The following is an 11,069-nucleotide window of genomic DNA, read 5'->3' as shown; positions in this document are numbered from 1 at the left end:
TACTTCACTTGTTTTACAACTGTGCGCTGCTCTTACTGAAGCCGTGTTTGTCGCCGTTGCGTTTCTCTCTCTCTCTCTTTCTCTTTTTGAGGAGTTCGGTTGCTGCTATATATCCCAAATATATAAGTATACGCGGTATATACTGCTTTTAATTACTGCGGTGCTGACTGCTGTCGCTGTCGCTAGCTATCGGTCTGTCGCCATTTGCCGCCCGCACGATAGGGGGTGTAATCCGCAATCGCCGCCAGCAGTTACATATGTACGACGTGACAACGTTGCGTGGTTGGGGGCGCTACTGTCGATTTACTGGTGATGTGATCCGCAATCTCACCAGCAGTAAAGCAGACGACGTCGGTCTACTATAACTCTTTTTCGTGACATTTTCTGATTGTAAACAAAGCAAAGCAGACGATAGAATGTCGGAAAATGTCACGAAAAAGAGCAAGTATACTATGGGTGTATTCCGCAAATGCTGCCAGCAGTTAAGTTACGTAGGTCGTGGTAACGCCGCATGGTCGGGTAGCGCTAGCGTCAACCTGTACTAACTGTCGGTGGGTTCCGCATGTCAACAAACTTTGATATTTTTTACTGTTTTCGCTCCCATGCCTTCTGATATTTCGGAGTTTGTTGACATGCGGAACCCACCGACAGTTAGTACAGGTTGACGCTAGCGCTACCCGACCATGCGGCGTTACCACGACCTACGTAACTTAACTGCTGGCAGCATTTGCGGAATACACCCATAGTCCGCAGGCTAAGTATACGTCCTTAACCGCCTTTTTCACTAACGTTTAGAATAATGATTGAGACAATCAATGATTGTATCATGAGTTTTTGTATAAAGTTCAATTTATACAAATAAGTTGGTAAATATAGGCACACATGATTAATATTTAAACATTTTAAGCTGTATAAATATATAACATAGATTCCAAATATGCATTATTACCGCTGGAATATGCTAACAAAACCAAATATCCGTCTTTCTCACCCAGCAAAATAATAGGTATCTGTATAATCCTGTATCAATTTATTGCACACATGCGAAATGTTCAATGACAGTAAACAATGACATAATTTCAAACTTTACTTTTAACTCTTCATTTCACACGTAATTTTACAATGCAATTGATAAATTATTATTCATACAAAAGTATTAATATTCTTTTAGGAGGTCGATTTTCAGGCAAAAGATTATTTGTAAACTTGCCGTAAACAGCACAGCCAATGTCAACTTTTTATTTTCTATCTACACAACTAGTTGCGGCTGGTTTTAGCGTTTCAGATTTCTAAACTAAAAAGTGGCCCTAAAATTCTGAAGGAAAGCTTTAGATATTTTAGGCCCTAGAGCCATGTTGTCAATTATAAACCAGCCGCAACTAATTTCATAAATACAAAATAAAAAGTTAACGTTGTTTGCACTGTTTGCGTCAAGTTTACAATTCATCTATTACCCAAAAGTGTAAATATAAGGGAGGTCGATATTGGTGTAAAACATACACTGCAAACTTGCCGCAAGTAGCACAAACATCGTTAATTATTTATTTTGTATCTATTTCAAGAGTTGCGGCTGGTTTATAAGTGATTAAACGGCTCCAGGGCTAAGCTGCCTAAAGCTCTCCATCAGAATTTCAGAAGCAATTTTTGGCCAAAAAAATCACTACCGCTAGATGGCGCTGATCCAAATGATTATTACTACTTGTAGTAGAGCCATTTAATCAATTATAAACCAGCCGCAACTGATTTTGTAAATACAAAATAAAAAGTTAACATTGTTTGTACTGTTTGCGGCAAGTTTGCAATGTATCTTTCACCCGAAAGTATAAATATATAGGAAGTCAATATTCGTATAAAAGGTGCATTGCAAACTTGCCGCAAACAGTACAAACAATGTTAACTTTTTATTTTGTATTTACAAAATCAGTTGCGGCTGGTTTATAATTGATTAAATGGCTCTACTACAAGTAGTAATAATCATTTGGATCAGCGCCATCTAGCGGTAGTGATTTTTTTGGCCAAAAATTGCTTCTGAAATTCTGATGGAGAGCTTTAGGCAGCTTAGCCCTGGAGCCGTTTAATCACTTATAAACCAGCCGCAACTCTTGAAATAGATACAAAATAAATAATTAACGATGTTTGTGCTACTTGCGGCAAGTTTGCAGTGTATGTTTTACACCAATATCGACCTCCCTTATATTTACACTTTTGGGTAATAGATGAATTGTAAACTTGACGCAAACAGTGCAAACAACGTTAACTTTTTATTTTGTATTTATGAAATTAGTTGCGGCTGGTTTATAATTGACAACATGGCTCTAGGGCCTAAAATATCTAAAGCTTTCCTTCAGAATTTTAGGGCCACTTTTTAGTTTAGAAATCTGAAACGCTAAAACCAGCCGCAACTAGTTGTGTAGATAGAAAATAAAAAGTTGACATTGGCTGTGCTGTTTACGGCAAGTTTACAAATAATCTTTTGCCTGAAAATCGACCTCCTAAAAGAATATTAATACTTTTGTATGAATAATAATTTATCAATTGCATTGTAAAATTACGTGTGAAATGAAGAGTTAAAAGTAAAGTTTGAAATTATGTCATTGTTTACTGTCATTGAACATTTCGCATGTGTGCAATAAATTGATACAGGATTATACAGATACCTATTATTTTGCTGGGTGAGAAAGACGGATATTTGGTTTTGTTAGCATATTCCAGCGGTAATAATGCATATTTGGAATCTATGTTATATATTTATACAGCTTAAAATGTTTAAATATTAATCATGTGTGCCTATATTTACCAACTTATTTGTATAAATTGAACTTTATACAAAAACTCATGATACAATCATTGATTGTCTCAATCATTATTCTAAACGTTAGTGAAAAAGGCGGTTAAGGACGTATACTTAGCCTGCGGACTATGGGTGTATTCCGCAAATGCTGCCAGCAGTTAAGTTACGTAGGTCGTGGTAACGCCGCATGGTCGGGTAGCGCTAGCGTCAACCTGTACTAACTGTCGGTGGGTTCCGCATGTCAACAAACTCCGAAATATCAGATGGCATGGGAGCGAAAACAGTAAAAAATATCAAAGTTTGTTGACATGCGGAACCCACCGACAGTTAGTACAGGTTGACGCTAGCGCTACCCGACCATGCGGCGTTACCACGACCTACGTAACTTAACTGCTGGCAGCATTTGCGGAATACACCCATAGTATACTTGCTCTTTTTCGTGACATTTTCCGACATTCTATCGTCTGCTTTGCTTTGTTTACAATCAGAAAATGTCACGAAAAAGAGTTATAGTAGACCGACGTCGTCTGCTTTACTGCTGGTGAGATTGCGGATCACATCACCAGTAAATCGACAGTAGCGCCCCCAACCACGCAACGTTGTCACGTCGTACATATGTAACTGCTGGCGGCGATTGCGGATTACACCCAGGGTAATCGTAAATAAAACCCTAGATTTCGGTGACCTAGGGTTTTTCGCCAGAAAGAAATTACTATATACACATATACAGGCTACACATACAGTGAGCTGATACACCACTAACACCATGCACACAGAAGTTCTAAAGTCGCAACGCCATCTAGCGTTTCGGATTTCGCGGACTCGGACTGACGTGAACTATTTTCTAGGGGAACCGTCTTGGAAAAAACCCTAGATTCTAGGGATTTCTGATAGAAGTAAATCACTAGGTGTGTAAATATATGTAATGTATAGTATATATAGGTTAAAAACCAAAGACCTGTAGTAGGGTCTAATTACGTGCTTTGAAATACGCAATACTGCTCGAGATTGATGATCACATGCAAAATGTAACTACTAAATGTCACCCACGCATGCCTCGCGTTGGTTGGACTAGTGTCTAGTGGTAGAACTGCAAAAATGCACTAGCCTCTAATGGGCTTTGGGCTAGTGCATTTTAGGATCAGCGCCATCTCGCGTTGCGAATTTCGAACTAAAAAGAACCCCGATTTACCCACAAAACAAAGATCATGACTCATGACACTGAGTCACGAAAGAGTTCGAAATTCGCAACGTGAGATGGCGCTGATTGTAAACAGAAAATGCATTAAAATTTTTTTTTTACGTACCGACGTATGGAAACTTCGTATCTTTTTTATATTAGATTTGAATAATGAATTGAATGTCCAGTATTTTCCGCCGTGCAAAATATACTCTGAGCATTATATATATCTAAGAAAATTCACATCTGCATCTACACTTCTGCATAAGCGAAATACTTCAGGTATACTTAAACGTGCTCGCGTCGGCTTCTTGTATATTTTTTACTGCACAAACGCAGGGCAGAGAGTACATAATCGATGTATCGACACAGTTATCTCGCATTTTTTCAAGATTTCTTGTAGAACATAATATACTTTAGTACTTATGTCTTTCAGTAAGTAGTCTACAAGACAAGTACAAGAAATTTTGTGCACTGGGTCATGTATGCGCTAATTTTGCGACGCGCCGCCCGGAGACATGAAGCTGTGAAGCAGTTGCAGTTCTCTTGCAATTGTTCGATAATTATTTAATGGGTGCAAAGAATCCAAAAATTTTCTCAAAAGTTTCCCTCGTTTCATAACAGACCCTTTGTCGATTAAGACGATGTAATAAATTCATTGACAACTTAATTTTTCTCTCATGCTGCTAATACTTTATGTACTTCAAAAGAAACGAATTTAAGCTTAGAGTAAGAAAGCAAGAATAGTTACAGAAAACTTTAGTTGACAGCTTATATAAATTTCCAGTTTGACTGCAGCTTTTTTTTTTACTTAAAACTCCTAAGTTGTAATTTACAACAAACAATAAGAAAATATCTAAATGTGTCGAAATATCATGATTGATATTATATAATCAGTAGGTACTATGTAAAACAGTTACCTTATTTTTTATTACAATAAATTTTCCTTTTTTTTTTATTTTAATAATAACCCATTAATACCATCTCTGAATACTTTAAATTTTATTTCTCTCTCTCAAATTATCACATTTCTCGTGTCGATTCTCACTTTGAATTCAAAAGGATCAACGTATGCGCGTCTTTTCTTCTCCCCTCTTTTTCCAGATCCTTTTCCAAACGCCTCGTTGATTAATTCATCGTAACTAAATTCATCTGAAAATCCAAATAAAAATCCCCGATGAACAAACAAATCCATCGAAAGGACCCTACCGACCTGCAAACATATCTTACCGATCCCAAAGTCACGCTGGTAAGTACTCTGCAGCCTGTCGCACACGTAATATTTATTGACTTTGTCCTCGTTCGCAAGCATCGCTGTCCTTCGGCTCATCAGTGTGCCATCTCTTTTCGTCTCAATTCCACCGTACCGTTCTCTAAAATTAAAGTTGGGTTTTGTAAAAAGCCTTTAGTGGGAAAAAAAAAAAAAAAAAAAAAGATCAAATACAATGTATCATCGCACCTCTCCGGCAATCGTGTAAAGCCATCGTGAGTCTGTTCCCGGCAGACGCGCCTATCCGGCTCCAGTTGGAATATCCGCTCTCCCGTCCGCAGGGGCGGCTGCGCCGGTTTCTCGGTCAGTGCGACCAGACGCGGCCACACAAAGTCCTCGTGCGTCCGCGTTTTCTTGTAAGGACACGGCATTTCTCCTCGTCCTCCGTTCGAAGGAAAAGCATATCATGCGGTCAAACAATCCTTTCGATAGAAAAAAAAAGTATGCATACCTGTTTCGCTGAGAGAGAAAAATGGTCACGAGCCCACGGCGTCGACCTCTTCGGTCGAGTCCTCCCTGTCGATGGATCTCGGCTTCGGTACCTTTGGCTGCTGTTTCGGGGCTTGTAAGAAGGTCTCGCTCTTCTGGAATATCCAGATGATGGTCGATTTCGCGCAGAGGATCAACGCCACGGCTATTCGGTACAGGAAGTAGTGGAGCACGGCATTGAGGAAGGCTAGGGCTACGTTGATGGCGATCGATTCGCCCGAGTTTATCATTTTTTTTTTTTTCTTTTTTCTTTTCTTTCAACTATCTTGGCTCTGGATTAAACGGGAATCAAGTGTAACTGATGATTTTGACTGCGATTTTTTGTTGCCTTTGACGTGACGCGGGGAAAATGGTAAGTAGTCGAAATTTGTTAAAGCCACGCGACGCGCGTCCAAAATATCAGGCTCTTGTTTTCGTGTGAAGTTTGTTGCATTTTTGTATTTGTTTTTTTTTTTTTTTTTTTTTTTTTATTTGTAAAAGATAAATGACAGTGCGGTTGATCGAATGTTCGAGGGGTCGATCGCATACCGATCGCAAGTTCGAACGTTGTTTTTTCAGTGGACATTGTCAAGAAAATCATTAAACACCCAAAAGTCGAGGAACATGCAATCCTTGTATATTTCTCACAACACTTTGCTGTACAGTAACAGTAAAACGGTACAAAAAAAAAAAAAAAAAAAAAAAAAAAAAAAAACGTGCAAGTTGAATTTACAAATTCCAGGAAAACTTCCACTACCGATTTCTCACATTTGCCGATCCATCCCTCGTAAATCACGCCGAAAAGAGGGACAATTCGCTGGCTTTCCGCGCGGACAAAGTTCCTTTCTGCTGATCCGGCGTTTGTTTGGTTGGTGCGGGCGACGGGCTTGCCAGTCGCTGCTCGTGCGCAAACGATCTGCTCCTGAGCCTCGTCCCTCCCGAGCTGTTGGTAGGTCCAGCAGTAGTGGTCGACTGGTGGTGATTGCCCCCGACGACGAGGCGAGCGTTCGGTGCCGACATTCGCACGTGCACCTGTTGGTCTTGGGCGCAGTTGCGCCTCTGGACCTGTTGGCCGCTCGATGTCGTGAAAATTGGTCGCGTTGTTTGCTCGACGCAGCCGCAATTCAGACGCGTCACCGTTGTCATCGTACCACATGGCTCCAAACCCTGTAGGCGCGAGGATTCATTGCTGCTTGTTTTTACAGAGGTTTTTATCCGGCCAAGAATTGCGATTGTGTCTATACTTGATCGGTATTTGTACCGATCTTTGGCTTATTGTATTTCCGAGCAAAGTACACCCCACTGTCTTTCTTTGAAGTGCAATCACTGCGTGAAAAAAACAAAAGTTTATAACTCACGTCAACGACCTTGGGAGTCAACCGATCCCCGACGTAACTCGAACCATAAACCTTATTCTGTGCCCTGTTGAAGGCCGAAGGTTTCGTCTCCACGTAGTGATCGCCGATCAGTTTTCGAATTTCGTGAGAATAAAACCTCTCGGTGTAGTCACGCCTGCGCTGAAGTTCCCGGAGCCTCTGAAGTTTCTGCGCTGCCGAGGTCGCTCGGGGATCATAAATCGGTTCGTAGGCCACTCTGCTCTTTTCTACCAAACAAATCGTTTTTTTTTTTTACCTTATAGATCTCAAAAATAACAACAACAACAATGCAGACCTTTCGCGTATAAGTAATCCCTTCGCAGAGACACATCCTCGTAGTCGTCGGTAGCGTAAATCGGCACTCCCTTACCGATCGGGTGCGACGAGTAGGTGACGTTCCGTACGAGCCTCTCGCGCTCTTGCCTCGGGTCCCCAAAGTTATCCTCCGTTTCCTTAAACGCAAGCTTACATTATCTTGTACAGTCGCTCGCGTTGGATTTTTTAGGCAAACATTTAAGCGAGACCCACTCCGTTTTCGTCGTCCGGACTGACGAGGTCGCCGTAATGCGAAATCGAGCAATTGGACTCGCTCTGCTCGTCGCTCGTCTTGAAGCCTATGTCCGATGGGCTGTAAAACGTGCTGTAGTCCCGGTGCTCCGCGTAACCGGTGTTGGTTGGTGTTTCCGCGCGACCCCAGTCGCCCCTCGGCGAGCTCCTACGGCATCTTCCCGTGCCCGACTTTACTCTTTTGAACGAAAGAAACGGTGATTGCCGAGAGAGAGAGAGAGAGAGACACAACCGTTGAAAAAAACGTATAATCACCGGCTCGAGGGACTGTCGTGGCTCCGACGTCGCGCGGACATTGTCTTTGGCCTCGAATTTTCTCTCTACGCGACTATATCGCCATGACGGAAATTTCGTGTTCTCTATCAGCTCATATGCACATAAATGTACGTATAAATGGCACGTTACGGACTTGTTTGTTCACATCACCCAAAGAGAAGAACAATTTTTTTTTGTACAGGTTATAATGAGAAAAACACACGTTACAAACAAAAGAACAACACGCAGAGGGGCTTTTACACCCCCCCATCGGTATAGTGCACCCACGTATGACTTTATTGTATAAATTTGTCAACAAATGATATTCCAAACCAAAAAAAACCCTCAATCCGAGTCATTATTGGCTTCCGGCTCCTTATTGTTGCAAATCATCCTCGGCTTGAGTAGTTTCTTCAGCTTGAGAATCTCCCTCTTCCTCTTGCTCATGCTCAGCTCCTTGGCGATCTCCAGCCCCGTCTTGTTGATCTCCTCCCTGTACTCGCTCGTCCACGCGGGTATGGCGTTCTTCCTGAACTCGGGCTGGTCGCCGTCCATGGGCCGCTTCCTACGTGGCACGTGGGGCTTCACGGTGCAGGACGTCTTGGCCGCGCACTCGTCCTTTTTGGCGAGGCGTTTGCGCCGGAACATCTCGGCCCGGCCGGACATGTGCACCCGGCAATCCACCACCGGTGGCTCGGGATCGTCCAGCGGACACGGCACCCGCTTCTCCGGCAGCCCGGTCAAGTCGACCTTGTTCTGGTCCTCTGTTGTTACAAAACCGAGTTTCCAAAACATAAGCCTTGCACGATATTATGTGTTATACGTACTCGATGCTTACCCGCGTGGTTGTAGTCTGCCTGATAGGTGCTCTTGAGCCTCTCGAGGTTGAACTTTTTGAGGGCGTTCAGGGACGGCTTCTTGGGCATCAGGTGCAGCAGATTCGGGTTGTCGTCGAGCAACTGAAACAAAGAACCGTTGCATGATTCCTTTTTTCCTCGGATAGTGGATTAACAGCAAGGTATACCTTTTTCAGACAAGTATCGACAGGACTGAACTCAATGGTCTCGGTGTGGGGGCAAGGCCCGAGCCTCGCCTCGGCTGCGTCTTCGCTCTGTTTGCACACCTCGTCCGCCGTCAATGGTTGGAGGTCTTTCTCGGTCACCGGCGCCGCGACGACGCAGCCGAGGTCCACACGTGGGAAGTAAGGTTTGCGCGCTGGCCACGGGTAGTCCTTCTGGTAGACCGTGACGTAGCCCGACATCTTCGTACATAGCTTTGGGTGCGGTTGAGGGATAGGGTACGCTTTTCTACCTACGGGTGCTCTGGAATAATCGGCATCGAATGGTGTCCACGAGGATTGGTTGAGACATTTATTGTTGTTTTTTGGCGTACCTGCTTGGGTTGGCGGTTTGTCAGGTTTACTTGAAATTTCGAATGAGGGTTGGGTTTGACATGTTTTGTGGTGTGACTGTCACAGGTTAGGAATTTTTATATCCATCGTTTACGGTGTAGATTGATTGAAGTTACCATTTTCCCACTGGGTATATATATTTTTTTTTTTTTTACTTAATACCCAAATGTACAATTTATCGCTGATTTGTGACATGTGTAATTATAAAATAATGATAGTAAAACTATAGCTTGTCGTGTACTCGAGCAGCAAATAATATGTTTCGAGTAATACCGATTTTTTGCCGGTTACAAGTCTCGAGATTCGCGCGTTGCCGATCGGCCCGTAATTTAAAAAGGTGTCTGACCACACAGGGCGTATATAGTATATATATATATCTTTAATTCAAGTATCATATAAAATTGTAAAGAGGGCAATAAACCACATGAGCAGCAGTTGTTGAGACGAGAGAAACCGGTAGAGGGGATTCACGTATAAAAAATCATAGAGAGCTACATATCCTGCGGTTTTCACCGGTGGATGATGATTCTACAGCTTCCTTGCACAAAGGGAAAATGAAGGGGATGAGTTTTCTTTTTTGGGAGAGGGGAGAGAAAAGCAGCTGTTGTATGCATTGGGAGAGCCGGGGAATCGTGGGGGGCATTAGCTTTTTGGTCTGCATCACCAGTCAGTCAAACGCACGACACTCACGGGGAAGTTTCTTTGATATATATTATATACGTATACCCACTTACACGAGGGATCATACATATACAACTTTGTCGAGGCGCAAGGTAAGTTTTTGCTTACAGTTACGTGTATTTTCATCATTATATTAAAGAGACCAGTGCGGACAAATATAATGTCACCACATCGTAAACAATTGGGTTGAATAATAATTTTTGTAAGTTTACGTGAAAATTCTTAAACATAAATAGTTGTACATTGTCATATTATGTCGTACACATGTATAAAAAAAGTGCGTGTTAAATTTTATCAATTTTATGGGTGAACGTTTCAAAGTTCAAAATACAATCTAATATCGATATTAGATGTTTAATATCGATTACTTGTTGAAAACACTTACCAAAATTCTTGTAACGGAAGTAAGACTTTCACTCTGCAACGAGCGTTACGATTTAGCCGTTTCCAATGTAATAGTAAGAAGGCGCACCAAAAAAACGGTCACACCGAAAATCGGCCACCCCTTAATTTATTCATACACACAAGGGTGTGCTTTCTGTATAAAGCTAAAGTTGCTCACGTGTACCTACCAGGGATAATCCGTATACCTTGTGCAAGGCAAGGGTTATCGGACCACTTGCGCAAACCAAGTACTTGCTGATGGATGCTGGGCCATCATCATCGTGCGCAGATGATAATGATCACCTGCGAAGGTGTGCGCGCGCGAGAGAGTGTACATGGCAGAGTGTGCGAGGGGAACTGTAAAAGAGAAGGGAAAAGGGAGTAGTGCTGTGGGACAATATATATATATACATATATTATATACGTGTGAGCAAACACATGGGGAGGGAGGGGGTGAGGGTGAGGCCAGTGCCCCCTCTTGAAACGAGCGCGCAAACATATAGTTATATACACAGGCATAGGAGGGGGTGCGCACACAACAAATGTATATATCTATGGGTGAGCTACACGTATACTGTGATTGTGTAGCGGTCCATATCCTGTTCGCACGGATGCTGTTGTCCCGGTTTTCTTCTTTGGGCGTGTACTGCGGGGCCGGCAGGTAGCTCAGTTCGCGAAAAATGGCG

The 11,069-nt window shown here is 42.5% G+C and overlaps 2 protein-coding genes across 2 annotated transcripts; both read right to left on the bottom strand.

Moving 5' to 3' along the window:
* Positions 1-6,501: 6,501 nt before the first annotated feature.
* Positions 6,502-7,948, bottom strand: LOC106647476 (uncharacterized). The gene is given in 5 exon segments (XM_089588908.1): positions 6,502-6,876; positions 7,068-7,312; positions 7,372-7,537; positions 7,614-7,800; positions 7,908-7,948. Coding segments are annotated over 5 exon segments (1,014 nt in total).
* A 304-nt stretch (positions 7,949-8,252) lies between these two features.
* On the bottom strand, positions 8,253-9,168 carry LOC106647475 (uncharacterized). Its single transcript, XM_014363881.2, has 3 exons — positions 8,932-9,168; positions 8,746-8,866; positions 8,253-8,671 (listed from the first exon to the last, which is right to left on the bottom strand). The coding sequence occupies exons 1-3, from the start codon at positions 9,166-9,168 to the stop codon at positions 8,253-8,255; spliced, it is 777 nt and encodes a 258-aa protein (XP_014219367.2).
* Positions 9,169-11,069: the final 1,901 nt, after the last annotated feature.

The sequence above is a fragment of the Copidosoma floridanum genome, unplaced genomic scaffold (assembly GCF_036245765.1).
Source record: "Copidosoma floridanum isolate Cflo_tuat_1 unplaced genomic scaffold, Cflo_Japanese_pri ptg000007l, whole genome shotgun sequence".
Classification (NCBI taxonomy): Eukaryota; Metazoa; Arthropoda; class Insecta; order Hymenoptera; family Encyrtidae; genus Copidosoma; species Copidosoma floridanum.
The sequence above is the reverse complement of the archived record's forward strand: the minus strand, read 5'-3'. Positions and strand labels throughout refer to the sequence as shown.